Consider the following 15,955-nt stretch of genomic DNA (forward strand, 5'->3'; position numbering starts at 1 on the left):
GTCCCCATCCTCCAGGCTCTCAGGCAGTGACTCCTTTAAGGATCTCAAGGTCATTTCTATCTTTCCATTATGTAGGATGTTTCCTGTGGGAGGAAATGATTCCTGGCACACAGGGACCCCAGAGACTTTGTGTGATTCAAGAAAATTTGAGAGTATGTGCATGTTTTAGGGAGAGTCCAAGGCTTTCTTGAGATACTCTCAGGACCACAATGCAAAAAAAAAAAAAGTTTTAAAACACCGATTTAGCCATATTTACACATTTAGGGATAAATAAATAGCATACAAACTGTCTAAAGTAATACGATGGAGAGTAACTCGCACTTACATTGCACCCCCTGTTGCCGACACTTACTCGAAGCACTTGCGGACACGAATTTGCTGACTTCTCATGACAAGCCTGAGACTTGGAATTATCGCCCTTGGCTTACAGAGGAGAAGCAGAGGAAGTGACGTAGCTGGTGGCGGGATGGGGACTGAGCCCCCGCAGTGCCTGCTCTTCACCAGTGCAAGAAGCCAGGAGGAAAGAAGGAAACACAGTGGACCCAGAGGTGGAGCCCAGCACATTTGGGGATGCCCGGTCCCCTCACGTCTGCCTTTCCAGTTAGTGATTGCTCCTGATTTGGTAGGAGAGGAAAGTGTGTTTCAGAGAGGTGGAGTGAGGTTCACCAGCTCAGGGGCAGCACTGTCTGACTTCAAAGCCCAGCTCTGTCCAGAGCATTGCAGGGACAGGGTCCAGGAGCCAAAGGGCAATCACCATGTGCTCACACTGGGGTCAGGACACCTGTCCTTCCAACTGTCCCAAGCACATCCTGCCTCCGGGAATCTGCTGCGTCGGGCTCTAACTCACTGCAGAAGCTAGGCTAAGGAAGCAAAACCCAAATTACTGACTCTGGAAAGGGAATGATTGATTTTCACACTCATGAACCGGTAACCACCTTGCCTTCATTCATTTACTCGGTGAATATTGATGGAGCACCTCCTGTGTGCCACACGTGTTCTAGTAAGTTGGTTGAAGCTGAAAACAAAACCAGAGCGGATAGTCTAGAGGAATGACAGATTTGTCCAGGCAGAGAAAGAACACGGGCTTCAGTCTAACTCTGGAATCTGAGCTAGCAACTTCTCCGGGCTTTCGTTTTCTTATCTGTAAAATGGGATAAGGACAGTCCTGCTGGGGTGTGTGTGCATGTGTGTGGTGAGAGAGGAGATGCAAGTGGGTAATAGTTCTCACACTCACCTGGCACGGCAAGTTCCTCTCTTGCCCTGGTGTTGATGCATTTCTGTCGTGTGAACTTGGACACAACCCTGAACTTCTCAGAGCCCAACAACAGGCTGGGATGCAGACCCCAGGCCAGCTGGGTCCAAACCTGCACTTGTACCTTCCCCACCATTCTGCTCTGCCCAGCTCCAGGCTCGCAGGCCAAACTTGCTGCTCACTGGTATATATTCCACTCAAGTCAAAGCCCCAAGCACCTGGAGACACAGTCAGAAAAGCCCACTAGAGGAAGCCTGAATGTCAAGGGCATCTCATTCAGGACACTGAGGACCACATCGCTTCCTTCCCCATTGGGCTTAAGAAACAGTCACATGCCACCCACATATTCAACTGCCCCAGAATGGTCCAAGGGTGCCCAGGCTCACCAACCACTGCACGTAAAGCAGCTTCAAAATCCATAATTAAAAAGGAAGTGTGCAATTGGATTCCTGGCCCACGGAGGAGTTTGCTCCCACCCCATGCCACCCTTGCCCCTGGGATGCATTCTCCTTGAAGGCCAACACGTGGCCTCTCAGAGGGTTCCATCACTGAATCATGTACGTTTAAAGCTGGAAGGTTCCTGAGCAATCACATAGTCCAGGATTGAAAACTGGAGGCCCAAGGCAGGATCCAGCCCCTCCTGATGGGTCCTGATGGCTGCAGAGCTAACCCTCTCCAGTCCCACATGCCCACCATTCCTCATTATGTCACCCTGGAAACAGCCTTCCCAGGATCATGAAGGCACTGAGGTTTGCTACCCCTGGTCTGATCCATCTCTTCATTTTATAAGAGGTGGTGGGGGATGGAATGGGGGGTCGTGACAAACCCAGGGATGTGCCTGAGTTCACATGGCCAATGAGGGGCAATGTGGAGACCACATCCACTAACAGGCCCCCTGGGCCTCAGGGGGAAGCATGTGCCAGGCAAATCTTAGTGCATGACACAAACAGCAAGGGGTGAACTCTGTTGGAGTCCCCCCGGATGGAAGGGGGGGTCATCCCCGGAGGGGTTGAGCCAGCTTTCAGTGAAGTTTCTCTGTGTTGAGACTCCACGCTGCACCCATAGGTCTGTTCATTAATAATTACCTAATGGGGGGGGTGGTAGGTGGTGCTGGTGGTGCTGAGAAGTTCTGCCAACCTTCCTGGGCTTGATAAACCCAGGCCCTGTTCCTGGGCTTCCCTAGTGCTCAGACAGCTGCCCGGGGGACCATACCAGGACTGACTGTGAGTAACTCTCTGAGGGCCGCAATTGAGACTTGAAAGGGAGGGTGATCAATCTTCTAGTTTGCTCAGGACCGGGAGTTCTGAAACATGACTTCCAGTGCCAAGACTAGGAAAGACCTAGAGGTGAAACATCCTAAGGCTGGAAAGACCCCTACACATGACTGGGCCAACCTTCTCAACACACCAGTGGGAGAACTGGTGTCCAGGCCCAGAAACAGCCTCCTGCAAGGCCACACATGACTTAGGACCCAGGTCCTCTGGCTCCTGATCCAGGTGTTTTTGGAGGGTGCCTGACAGAGGGGAATTCTGGGGAACTCGCTGCAAAGTCAGAGAGAAATACGCATGTGAGGGTTAGGGCGGGAGAAGGTATTATAGCTTGGTAGGAAGCCATGCTTTGGGGACTGGCATTAAGTTGGTGAGTGAAGTGGTCACTCCACCTCCTGGGTAGAAAATAGAATAGAGGTGCGCCTGGGTGGCTCAGTCATTAGGCGTCTGCCTTCGGCTCAGGTCAGGATCCCAGGGTCCTGGGATCAAGCCCCGCTTCGGGCTCCCTGCTCGGCGGGGAGCCTGCTTCTCCCTCTCTCACTGCCCCCGCTTGTGTTCCTGCTCTCGCTGTGTCTCTCTGTGTCAAATAGATAAATAAAATCTTTAAAAAAAAGAAGAAGAAGAAAAGAAAAGAAAATATGGAAAGGAAGACCAGATAGGAAACAACAGTGGTCTAAGTCAGGGCTCAGCAAACAGTGGCCTGTGGGTCAAATCTGGCCGACTGCCTATTTTTGTCTTGCCCCTGAGCTAAGAATGCAAGATATAACATATATATAAGATATAGATATAAACACAAAATTTGTAAATGGTTGAAAAAAATCAAAAGGAAGACAATATCTTGTGATCTATGAAAGTATATGCAATTCACATTTCATTGTCCATAAATAAAGTTTCACCAGAACCCAGCCACACACAAGCCTGCTTTGTGGGTGGTCACTTTCCAGCCAACACAGCCAGGTTGGGCAGCTGCAACATGACCGTCTGGCCCACAGAGCCAAAGACGTTTACTCTCTGACCCTTTGCAGGAAAAGCGTTCTGACGCTTGGTCTGGGTGAACGACACTGGAGGCCTGAGTGAGGGTCATGGCAGTGGAGAGGCTCAGGGGTTGAGGAAAGAGCCTTCCAGACATGCAGAAAGATAGAATGAGGTAAGGGGTTGGAAGGCCAGACACAGGTTAGGGATGACAACCTGGTTTGGGGCTGAGAACCAGAGAGTAATGGTAGATCCATTTGATGCAGCAGAGCAGATTTGGTGGAGAAAATAGAACACCCTGTTTTGGGCAGGTTAAGTTTACTAGGAAAAGAGACCAATCCTTTTCCTGGGACTTTGGGCAGATCAGTTTTCGAATGTCAGTGATCGTATCTGTATGGAGTGTTGGTAGGAATGCCAGTTCTACTGACCTCTACCTAAGTAAGAGGGTCAAACAAAATGGCATTAAAATGATGTTGTAAACTGTAAAGCACACCATGGATGTCAGTGGGGTAGATGTTACAATAACCTTTGGTGATTCACACCCTTGCTGCAGTGGGTCACTTGGCTGAGGGAATAAACACGAATGGTAAAAAGAGCCCCAGGCTGAGTCTGGAGACTTTGTGTCCTAGCTCAGGTACTTACCAGTTAGGTGACCTGATTAAGTCATTTTTGGAGTCTCGGGGATGAGAAAGGAGGCCAGTGCCTTGCAGAGCTCAGAAGGATGAAAATGCAGGTAGGTGGGGGCATGAGTGTGCTTTGTTCATCTAAAGCACTGCCACAGAATATCATCTTCACCACACACTGGGAAGGTGCTGGGTGTTTTGCTAGACTGCCACAGGCCCATCTGCAAGAGTTCACGGTGTCACTTATCACCCTGGGGCCCTGGCCTTGCCCGACTTCTCAGTAGGGTTGGGTGATCTGCTGGGGAATTGCCTAAGCACTCTCTTTCCTCCTATAGCTGTGAGAGTGCAGAAGATGCATCTTGCCAACCACTTGCTCCTCCTTCTGGTCAGACTGCTGGTCCTTTCTCATGGTCAGCTGCACCCTGAGCACTACAGCCAGGGTAACACTGGCATCCCCCATCAGGAAGCTCCAAGCATAGGTGAGGGCTCCCCCAGCCTCAAGATTGCCCCAGGGAATACAGCCTTTGCTCTCCACTTCTACCACCTGATGGCTTCCCAAAGTCCTGACAGCAACATCTTCTTTTCCCCACTGAGCATCTCTGCCTCCTATGCCATGCTGTCCCTGGGGGCCCGCTCGCACAGCCAGACCCAGATCCTTGAGGGTCTGGGCTTCAACCTCACAGAGCTGTCCGAATGGGACATCCACCAGGGCTTCCAGCACCTCCTACACACTCTCCACCTCCCGGGTAACGGGCTGGAGATGCACATGGGCAGTGCCCTGTTCCTGAGCCAGGACCTGCTGATCCTTCCGGAATTTCTTAACGACAGTGTGGCCTTCTATGAATCCAAACTCTTCCTCACCAACTTCCACAACTCCGTGGGCACCACCCAGCTCATCAATGACCACATCAAGGAGGAAACTCAAGGGAAAATTGTGGATTTGGTCAGCCACCTGAGCACAGACATCACAATGGTGCTGGTGAATTACATTTACTTCAAAGGTGAGAGTTGGTTCGTTGGTGGATCCTTTATCTTCCCTCTCCTTCTGATTTATGGATGGATTAAATATTTAAAAAAGAGGAAGTGGATGGATGGGGTCAGTAGGGGTCAAGCAACCCTTAGAAGATTCATGTGAGAGCATCAGATATTTAAGATTGTGTAGTATTGAGGTTTCCTCATACCTTTAGACATATTTTCTTATTTATTTTCTTTGTAACAGTAATGTATGAAATGCACAAATTGAAATGCTGGATTCATATCAAAGCTCTGTCACTTACCAACAATGTAAACAGGGCAGGTTGTTTGCTTGAAGTAAGGATAATAAGAGTCCCTCCTTCAGAGTCTTATTTTGAGGATCAAATTATGTCATATTTTTGTGTGTACTCCTTAGAAGAGGGCCTAAAGGGATAAGCAAACTACCATCTCTAGCCACATCTGATGGGTTACCTCTTTTTGTCAATAAAGTTTTATTGGCACACAGCCACGCCCATTCATTTATGTATTGTCTCTGGCTGCTTTCACACAGCCACAGTGATAAATAGTTGCTATAGAGCTGAAAATATTTGCTTTCTGGCCCTTTGCAAAAGAAGTTTGTTGACTTTTGACCATTATATATACTCAAATAATTAGAGTAATCATAATTAATCTAATGATAACAATGCTCGTTTCGAAGACGCTTGAAAACACACAAAGGAGGTGCCTGGGTGGCACAGTCGGTTAAGCGTCTGCCTTCGGCTCAGGTCATGATCCCAGGGTCCTGGGATCGAGTCCTGCATTGGGCTTCCTGCTCAGTGGGGAGCCTGCTTCTCCCTCTCCTCCCTGCTCGTGCTCTCTCTCTCGCTATCTCTGTCCTTCTCTCTCTCTCTCTCAAATAAATAAATAAAAATAAAAAAATTTAAAAACCACATAAAGGTATAAAAGAGAAATTACCCATAATCCTACCACCCTGAGACAACCAGCGTTAACATTTTCACCTAATTCATTCCAGTCTTCCATTCACACACATATATTAACAGTTGAAATCACAGTGTGGGGACAGATTTGTACAGTGTGTATTATCAGTGTTCCATCAGAGGAGAAAGGGGATTGCTATAGGAATTGGGCCTTGCACAATTGTGTGCAAGTGAAGGCCTGGAGGAAACAGGTTGGAGGGACAAAGTGAAGTCCTTGGTGCAGGTGAAAGTTTGGAACTTATTAGGGATCTATATGCCAGGCACATCCAGCCACAACAGTGGGTCCATGTAGGGGGAGCTTGTGGAGAGGCCCATGCTGGGCATCCGGTGGCAGCTTAGGGACATGTTGGTCTGGAAGGCTAATGTTGGACAATGAACTTGGAGGAGAGCATGGATGACCTGGAGCACCACTAGGTCTCCATCTAGGGCTCCACTGAGTCTGTCCATCTTTTCATCTTCCTGGGAAGACCTTCAGCATGTGGTTGTTGCTTCACATCTACCTCCCAATCTCACACTTGTAACCACCTTGAACCCAGAATCTATAGAGAACAGATTCTGGGAAACAGTCCCAGACTAACAATCCAGCCAAATTGGTCATCACTTGCATTTTACACATGGAATTATTCATGCACCACTGAAAACTTTTTCAAAAACCTTTTTAATTCTGCAATGACCATAAACTTATAGGAAGTTGCAAAAATAGTACGGAGAGATCCTATGTACCTTTCATCCAGGTTAGATACATCTTACATAACTTTCATACAAAAACAAAACCAGGAAATTGACATTGGTGCAATCTACAGACTTTATTCAGATTTACCAGGTTTTACATGCATGTGTGTGTGTGTGTGTGTGTGTGTGTGTGTATGTAGCTTTATGCTATTGAAAACTTTATTTAGATCTCACTTTAATGGTTACACAATATTCTATAAGCCATTCCTTTTGAAATATAATTTAAATGTATAGTATATACCATTATCTTACCCAAAGCTCTGACCATAAAGAAAGGTTTGGGTGCTCTCTTCCTGAAAGAGACCTAGGTCCAGCTGGGTTAGTGTTGTTGGCCTGAGAATGAGAGGTTGTCCAGAAATAGGAAGGAGATAGAGACATCCTGCCCTCTGACACATCTGCCCAACACTTTGGGACGTAAATTTAGCTCCAGGCCTCACTGTGGGTTACATGGTGAGAGAGTGGAACTATTGTGGCTTACCTTCAAAACTGAAAAGTACCTAGAAGAAAACAAACAAAAGATGCACAGGATCTCTGTAGATAAGATTATCTTGAGAGATATTAAAGTAGACTTAAGTTTTTAAAAATACAGATATACTATGTTCATGAAAAGGAATACTTAATAGGTAAAGATGTAAATTCTCTCATGAATTAATCTAAATATTTAATGCAATCCCAATCAAAATCCTAACAGGTTTTTTTATCCTTTTTGGTGGCAGTTAACAAGCTGATTCTAAAATGTATATGGGGGTGTAAAAGGCCAAGAATAGTTAAGATGGGAAAACTTGTTTGCCAGAGGGTGAGACTTATCATAAATCTATATTAATTTAGCCTGTGTAGTATGAATAAACAAATGGGACAGAATAGAGCCCAGAAATGACCCCATGGAGAGATACATGGACGTTTGATATTTGTCAAAGCTGGCATCCCCCCGTCACCGCCATGACGGAGCATTGGGGAAAGAGTTGATTTTAAAAAATGGTGCTGGGACAACTAGGTACCCACAAGGGGAACAAAATGGGGTTGGACCCCTCCTTTCAACCAATAATAAGTATTTATTCTAGGTAGAATATAGTCCTTTTTGCAAAAGGGAAGACTAAAGCTTCTAGAATATCATATAGGAGAGTATCTTCATGACCTTGAAGGGAAAGTTGTCCTAAACAAGACACAGAACACCTAACCACAAAGGAAAAGACTAATATGTTCACTGCATTAAAATTAAGAATTTCAATCACCAGAACACACCACTTATAGAGTGAAAGGGCAAGTCAGAGAGAGAGACAAGGGATTTGCAACTCACGCAACTGATAGACAACTAGTGTTCAGAAAGAACTCCTGCAAATCACTAAGAAACAACCCTACACAAATACAGGGGAAAAACATGAACTGGTGCTGACATAATAATAAAAAAAAAAGGACATTTAGTTGGTCAATAAACATACAAAAGATTGCCCAACCTCATTTTTAACCAAGAAAGTACACTACAAAGTTGTAACAAGCTACCACTACATAAATACCATGTTGGCAAACAAAATGTAAGTGCAGCAATGTGGATTAAATGGTGAAGACATGGGGCACCTGGGTGGCTCAGTTGGTTAAATGCCTGACTCTTGGTTTCAGTTCAGGTCATGATCTCAGAGTCATGGGATCGAGCCCCCTGTCCGGTTCCACGCTCAGTGGGGAGTCTGCTTGAGATTCTTTCTCTGTCTCCCTCCCCTTCTGTCCCTCCCCGCTCACACTCTCTCTCTCTAAAGCAAATAAATAAAATCTGTTTAAAAAATGGTGAAGACATGAAACAATGTTGCTGATACCCTCTTGTATCTCACATTTTAGAATCTAAATGAGCCCTGAGAGATCCATTTCTTAGGCAGGTCAAGGTTTGAAGGATCTGAATAGTATACCGTGATGGAATAGTAAGTTGTGCGTCTCCACGACTGTAGGAGAGGCATTCCCTGGCTGGACGGTTGGCTTGTTGGTCTACAGGTGCCCTGTGTCTTCTTTCCTTCTTCCCTTCAGCTCTGTGGGAGAAACCATTCATTCCCTCGAAGACCACTTCCCAAGACTTCTATGTTGATGAGAATACAGTAGTCAAGGTGCCTATGATGCTGCAGGACACACAGCACCACTGGTATCTTCATGACAGATTCTTGCCCTGCTCGGTGCTGCGAATGGATTATCAAGGAAACATGATGGCCTTTTTCATCCTTCCTGATAAAGGGAAAATGAAGCAGGTGGAGGAGGTCTTGACTCCAGAGATGCTAACAAGGTGGAACAACTTGCTTCAGAAGAGGTAATCAATGTGACCCATGGTGCTGAATCTGCAAGATTGCCCTTCAAATGGACCCTTCTAAGGAAAGCCAGTGCCCCACATGGGGATGATTGCCAAATTATGAAAGCATTCTTATTTGCTTTAAGACTTTCCATGGGTTTTCTTAGATGATGAACTCTCCTGTTACATCTGAAATCTCATTTTGCCCCGATCAGTGAAAAGAGAACCAGATCAGGAGTTAAGAGTCCTGGTTCTAGATGTAGCCCTTACACTGTCCAAGACTTGGGTGAAGTGACATTGGCTCTCTGAGGGTCTGCCCAACTGTGCAGTGAGTGGGTAGATCTCTGATCAATGTGCATAGTATAGAGGGACTTGAAAAAAACTGCATACACCCATCCAAGGAAGTAGCAAGGAAGTTTTCTATCACCCTGGGGCTATGAGTGGGAAAAATTTCCAACCATAGATAAGGGTCTCAGCCTAAGGCCACGGGTGGATGGAAAATTCGCACAGCTCATGAGATAGAGGAATTCTAGCCAAAGAAATCATCTGGTCCCAAATAAGTGAAAACCATAAGACCCCAACAGAGGCAAAGGCAAAACTACCACACAGGGAGACTCGTATCTCCCTGGGCACCTGGCACGTCCCCAGAAAGCCAGCTCTGTTGAAGATGAGCTCCCAAGGGAGGAGGTCCTGCAGACAGCAGTCTTGAGGGCAAAGGGGCCTGGCATTAAGTTCCTGGGAGTACTGAAGCAAAGTCAGATGGAGTGAGTGGGGCCAGTTGAGAAGAGCACAGAGCACTGGGGTCCCTCACTTGTCTAACCCCATGCCTCCTTCAGGTATTTTTATAAGAAGCTCAAGCTGCATTTCCCCAAGTTCTCCATTTCTGGCACCTACCAATTAGATCAGATTTTGCCCAAGATGGGCTTCATGGATCTGTTCTCGAAGCAGGCTGACCTGTCCGGCATCACCAAAGAGCGAAAACTGCAGGTGTCCAAGGTAAGTCATCCAAGGTCATCCATGCCTGGAGACTCGGTGGGGAACTTCTGCCCCTTGGGAGCTGCTGGGTGGTGGGTGTTCTCTCTGCCACCACATGAAATCTCAGAGCCTGGGTTTCATTCAACCATCCACAGACATGGGCATCTGGGAACGAACCCACCATGTGCTGGCGTGGTACTTGGTGCTGGGGATATGGTGTCCACCCAGTCTGTGTCCTCAGGGAGCTCTCACAGCCAAGTAGATCACAACGGAGGGTGATAAATGCATTGATAGAAATAGAGGGAGGATACAGACCAGGCTGGGCTGGGTGTGTGTGTATCAGAGGTCTTTCTGACGAGATAAAGAGAATTTTGACTTCAGTTAAGAAGACAAAAGTGCACTCCAGGGTAGAGCTTTGAGTTGCAGAGTTGAATTCCAGAGTTGAGGTCCTCCCCTTATGGCATTCAAGGGTGAGTGAGTGTCTGGATTTATTTTCCTCATCTGTAAAACAGCCATAATACATCAACCTTACAGGGTGGCTGTGAAGATTTAAGAAGAGCCCTAGGCACATAGTAAGTCTTCAGTTGCTGATAGAAGTAATTGTTCCTATAAATAAGAGGTCATCCAGCTCACAGATCCACCCAGTGTAGACATTCTTTCTGTGAAATCCCCCAATAAGTGGTTTGGCAAGCAGTGACCTGCAGTGTTGATCTCCAGTGATCTCTGGTTCTTCCAGTCTTCCCTAAGTCTTGATTCATGTTCTCTCGGAGGTAACACTTGTGATTTCCTTCCCAGAGTTTCCACAAAGCCATTCTGGATGTGGATGAGGTTGGCACCCAGGCGGCAGCGGCCACTGGCAGCTTTATCACCTTTATGTCTGCCCAACACAATCGCAGTGTCCTTCGGTTCAACCGGCCCTTCCTCGTGGCAATCTTTTCCACCAACACCCAGAGCATCCTTTTCCTGGGCAAGGTTGTCAACCCCACGAAACCATAGCCCTCCCAGGGCTGGCTCTTCTGTTACAAGCAGGAGGATGTGGCCTGGGGGTCTTGGTGTGAGCAGCTCCATGTTCGGAGTGGGGGACGCAGAAGATCCTGAGAGTCCAGGGCAGAAGCTGTTGGCAAGGGAGAGGGATGTGGGTGGTGTGAGATACGTGTGAACTGGACACCCAGCTCCTCAGGGCAGATCATCTCACCGCTTTGAGCACCACCCTGAAAAGTGGGAGAAACCCTGCCAGGTGCTTGAAGGGATTAAACACAGTGATGGCTATGAGGAGCTTGGTTTGGTGCCTTGCACATAGTAGGTACGCAATAAATGCATCCCTATTCTCCATCCCTTTGGGGTTTGCCCTGCGCTGCCCTGGCATAGCTGGTCCCAGACATGGGGGTGAGATGCTCCAAGTTCCAGGGGGTTGGCAAGGTGTATATGGAAGGGGAAGCAAGGTGGGCAGCCGGCTGTCCCCGGCAGGGTGGATGACTTGTTTCTAGAGCGGGGGCTCTGAAGACCTTGGCTGGGAGAGCACAAGTCAAGGTGGCCACCATAGCGACCTAGTGAGGAAGACCCAGCAAGACGGGCAGCACCCCCCAGGGTGGCACAGGCTCTGCCTCCTCCTTTGACCATGGAGATGTGGCCCATCCAGCAGGATCAATGGCCATGGTCACAGATGCACCGCAGGAGAAGGAAGAGCATGAGATTGGAGCCTGGGGGCCTATACTTACATCCTGCTCTCCTGCTGATGTACTCCAGGACCTCTGGCCAATCTCTTCCCTTCTTGAGGCTGCTTCTTCACCTGGCTAATAGGGGCTTACCCAGATGGTCCCACTCAGATGTGGGGTGAATTCTCTGAGCAGAGTCCACCCAGAGTCTTAGAGAAGAAACCTCTATCCCTCCCACAAGAAGAGGCAGGCCGACAGATCCTGGCTGTGTTTGTCCCAAACCTCAGTTATATACGGCAAACGCATTTCCCCAGGCAGGGCTCTAGGGGTGTTCTTGTTGGTTAGTTGCTGTCACGAACCCAGATTTCCACTGGTGACTGGAGAGACAGGCTGTGGGCCACCTCCAGCATTGAGAGGACTGATCCAGAGTCACAATGATCCAGGCTTTGTGTGACGTGGTCTCTGGCCCACATCATGCTACAGGTACAAGAATAGGCCATTGTGGGAAACCAGGAAATCAATATCCAGGGCAAGAGACAGACTACCTGCTTATGGTGGGAAAAGCTGTTGCGGAAGGAAGCTAGAGAGGGTGGGAAGGGGAGATTTTGAGGTTCTCTCCCCTGCCCTCTAAAATACAGCCCTGAGCTGGACAGGACAGCCTGGGACAACACTGGTAAAGGAAAGTCCCAGAGGAGCAAAGTGCTGAGCTCATCATACCAGCCCTGAGCTACACCTACAAGGCGCTGGAAATGCTACAGGACCCCACGCCCTCCCATGCTCAGAGGAATGCAGACCTTCCCTTCCATCCCCTGGTTTGATTGGCTGAAAAGCAACTACGTTACTGAAAATATTGGTCCATTTCCCCCTGCACCTGTTGAGAAGTTGAATTCTGTTTTTTAAAGTCCGGCCCAGGCTGACACTCATCTCTGCCCCTACAGAGGCAGGCAGGTGGGTGGATTCAAGTGGGTCAGGTGAAAGGGCCTGGAGTTATTGTGGCCCCTGCACTGCCCAGGGGCGTAGGAACGTGAATCCCAGGTGTGACGAAGGGGAGGAAAGGGGAGCCGTCACCCTCAGTTCAGCCTTGAGAGTGATGCCTCCATATTCTGATGAAGCTGGTCCCTCCCCAGCTCAGAAGCCCTCAGTGGCTTCCTCTTGCCTACAAGATAAAGCTCCCAATCCTCTACTTGCAGTCAAGGCCCTCCCAACCTGGTCCCCACCTGCCTCTCCTGCCTTAGTTCCTCCTCCTGCACTTGTGTGTCCAGTGACTTCAGCCACAGAAACGTGCTGCTCCCCCAGGGGGTCCATACGGGCCCCCATTCCCCAGAGAGCCCCTTTTCCTGCCTCTGAGAATCTACCAGGATCTCCTATAAATGCCTCATGCCCTCCCCAAGGTGGGTTGCCATCCTACCATCAAACGTGTTTGGTGGACAGTAATCTCTCCTCCCCTGGCCCCGATTAGATAGAACATCTGGAAGGCAGGGCTCTGTTCACCCTGCATTCCCTTCACTCACCCCAGAACCTGGCCCCTGAGTTGATCATATGGCCTGGCGTGTGGCTGAGGCTCAACCGGTATTTGGTGAATGAATGAATGAATGAATGAAAGAAAAAGGCTATGCCCTGAGCAAGGTCCCTGAGCTGTTTGTTCTGCACCATCCCCCTTGACACATCCCTGGAATTGATTGGGTAAATATTTATGCCAACTCCACAGATTTCCTAAATGCCCTTTTGGAACATTAAACCCAGAAATCAATTTAAAAAACTCCATGCAGGACACCTTATTCCCCCCGAGTGGTGCCCGGGCTTCCTTCTCTTTTCTTTTGCTGCTCTCCTATGGGGTCCCTTACTTGTGTGGCACTTGTTACACAACTTGAGAACCCACTTCTCAGGGACCAGCATTCAGCACTCCGAAGAGCTGAGTGGGTTTGTGGTTTCAGTAGAATGATGAGTTTGCCTGGCCCTCATAAGTGGGTGTGTGGAGATGCCTCATGGGCTCTCTCGGTTATTCATTCTGTCATTCAACAAATAGTTACGAGGCGGGGATTGGCCACTGGCCGGGAAACCAGGGGATCTCCCCAGTGGAGGGGGTGGAGGGGGAGGCACTTGAAATTTGGATGGAAACAAGGAAGGATGCAGCCCCAGCTTCTCCACTAACCCTGTGCAGTGGGGCAGGCACTTCACCTCTCTGGATCTCAATGTCCACTCTCCACCCCATAAGTGGGCACAGAGCCCCCCGCAGCAGCTGTAGCAGCAGAGAGAGGAGGGTGGACATGGGATCCCCTGAAGCTACAGACCTAGGGGCCCCTGGCTCTGACTCAGTGTGGCAGGTGAGGGACAGGAGGGAGCCCTCTCCATCCCTGGCTGCCTGAGAAGGCGAGGGATCCTTCTCTGGGAAACGGCAGATCTAAGGCCGGTGGCTCCCATGTTCCCATACTCTGAGCAGCAGCTGCAGGGAGCAAAGCATGGTGACGCATGCTTCTAGGAGTTATCAAGAAGCCACAGAACACCCAAGTATAGAACCCAGACTTTGGAGCTGGAATGCCTGGGTTCAAATCTGGCTGCCACCGATGACTGAGTGTATTAGCTTGTTAGGGTTGTCAGTACAAATCACCACAAACTGAGTTGTTTAACCAACAGAAATGCATTGTTCCAGAGTTCTGGAGGCTGGAAGTCCAAGATCAAGGTGTTGGCAGGGTGGTGGTTCTTTTTGAGGACCGTGAGGGAGAATCTGTTCCAGGCCTCCCTCCCAGCTTCAGGTGGTTTGCTGGACATCCATGGAATTCTCTGTGTGTCTGTGTCCAGATTTCCCCTTTTTATGAGAACACAGGTCATAGGGGATTAAGGGTCCACTCCAGTGTGATTTCATCTTAACTAATTCTATCTGCAATGACCCTATATTCAAATAAGGTCAACTTCTATGGTGGTGGAGGTTAGGACTTCAATTTGGGGGGACATAGTTCAACCCATAACAGTATGGGACATGGGGTATTCTGTGCCTCAGTTCCCTTATCTGTAAAATGGTGATGATACTGCCTAACGCGGAAGCCCATTTGGAGCGTTGGATGAGTTATTATACATAGAGCATACATCTTTGGTGCCCCACAGGTGTTAACTAGTCTCTCATTTCATCTTTTGTCACAACCCTGTCCTCTAGAGCAAGTCACAACTTCGTACGACACGGGTCATCTGAACAGGTTAAGTGGGCTGATAGTGTCAGGGTCCAGGCAGGTGGGTCAGCAATGGCCCCCATTTCATTAAAGGCATTTTTGCTCAACATTGTAGCACTCAGCGGGCTGAGCAGAATCCACCTCTGCCCCGGGTGAAACCCACCTGTTGGGATGGTGTTCTCTGCTGCTCTTGGTGTTAATGGAAAAATAAATCTATTGTGATCTATGTAGTCCTTTAAATTTCCATATTCTGGCCACTGACCCATCCTACCCTCTCACTGGGGTTGTTACAGATTCAAGTGTGTCGCCTCAAAATTCACATGTTGAAGTCCTAACCCCTAATGTGACTGTATTTGGAGATGGGGACTTTCGGGAAGGTAATGAAAGTTAGATGAGTCATAAGGGCTGGGCTTTAATCCCACAGGAACTGTGTGCTTAAAAGAAAGAGATGCCAGGGCTGCGTCTCTCCCTCTCTCCCCTTATGAACAAAGAGCCCGTGGAGAAGGTGCCAACTACAAGCCAGGAAGGGAGATCTCACCAGAAACCAAATCTGACGTCACCTTGATCTTGGACTTCTAGCCTCCAGAAATGGGAGAAAATAAATTTCTGCTGTTTAAGTCCCCCAGTCTATGGTATTTTGTTATGGCAGCCCTAGCAGGCTAATACATGGGGCACCATGCCCTGAGACCATCCCCCCCCAAACCTTTCTCTTCGGAACTTACCCAGTCTCTGCCCCCTTCCTTCAGAGCCCTTTCTCAGCAGCAGTGGGGGGTCAGGGGTCACCACAAACTTTCCCCAAATTCTCAAGACATTCCTTATAACACAGGCTCAGAATGTAGCCCACGGGATGTCTCCAGGAACAGCACACACAGCCGGAGGAGTCCTTCCTATCTTGGTCAATCCCATCTTTCCCAAATACTTCCATCTGGAGCCCATTTTGGGGTATTACACTCGTTTCCTATTCCTGCTATAACTAATTAATACAAACGTAGTGGCTTAAAACAACACACATTCATTCTTCTACACTTCTAAAGTCCCAAAGTCCCAAAACCGGTCTCACTGGGTCAACATCAAGAAGTTTGCAGGGCTTCCTTCG

General features: G+C 48.4%; 2 protein-coding genes across 3 annotated transcripts in view; one reads left to right on the forward strand and one right to left on the reverse strand.

The window, feature by feature from the left end:
* Positions 1-376, reverse strand: part of SERPINA12 (serpin family A member 12) — a 43,250-nt gene extending 42,874 nt beyond the window's left edge. For both annotated transcript variants that reach the window (XR_012378899.1, XM_025870441.2), the window contains exon 1: positions 326-376. The gene's annotated coding sequence lies outside the window, so the exon portion shown is untranslated. The remainder of the gene's footprint in view (positions 1-325) is intronic.
* A 2,012-nt stretch (positions 377-2,388) lies between these two features.
* SERPINA4 (serpin family A member 4) lies at positions 2,389-11,372 on the forward strand. The gene is made up of 5 exons (XM_025870440.2): positions 2,389-2,475; positions 4,451-5,116; positions 8,813-9,086; positions 9,902-10,061; positions 10,836-11,372. The coding sequence occupies exons 2-5, from the start codon at positions 4,468-4,470 to the stop codon at positions 11,034-11,036; spliced, it is 1,284 nt and encodes a 427-aa protein (XP_025726225.1). The 5' UTR covers positions 2,389-2,475; positions 4,451-4,467; the 3' UTR covers positions 11,037-11,372.
* Positions 11,373-15,955: the final 4,583 nt, after the last annotated feature.

Source organism: Callorhinus ursinus, unplaced genomic scaffold, assembly GCF_003265705.2.
Source record: "Callorhinus ursinus isolate GAN/ISIS: 27379988/994484 unplaced genomic scaffold, GSC_fseal_2.0 scaffold8, whole genome shotgun sequence".
Lineage (NCBI taxonomy): Eukaryota > Metazoa > Chordata > Mammalia > Carnivora > Otariidae > Callorhinus > Callorhinus ursinus.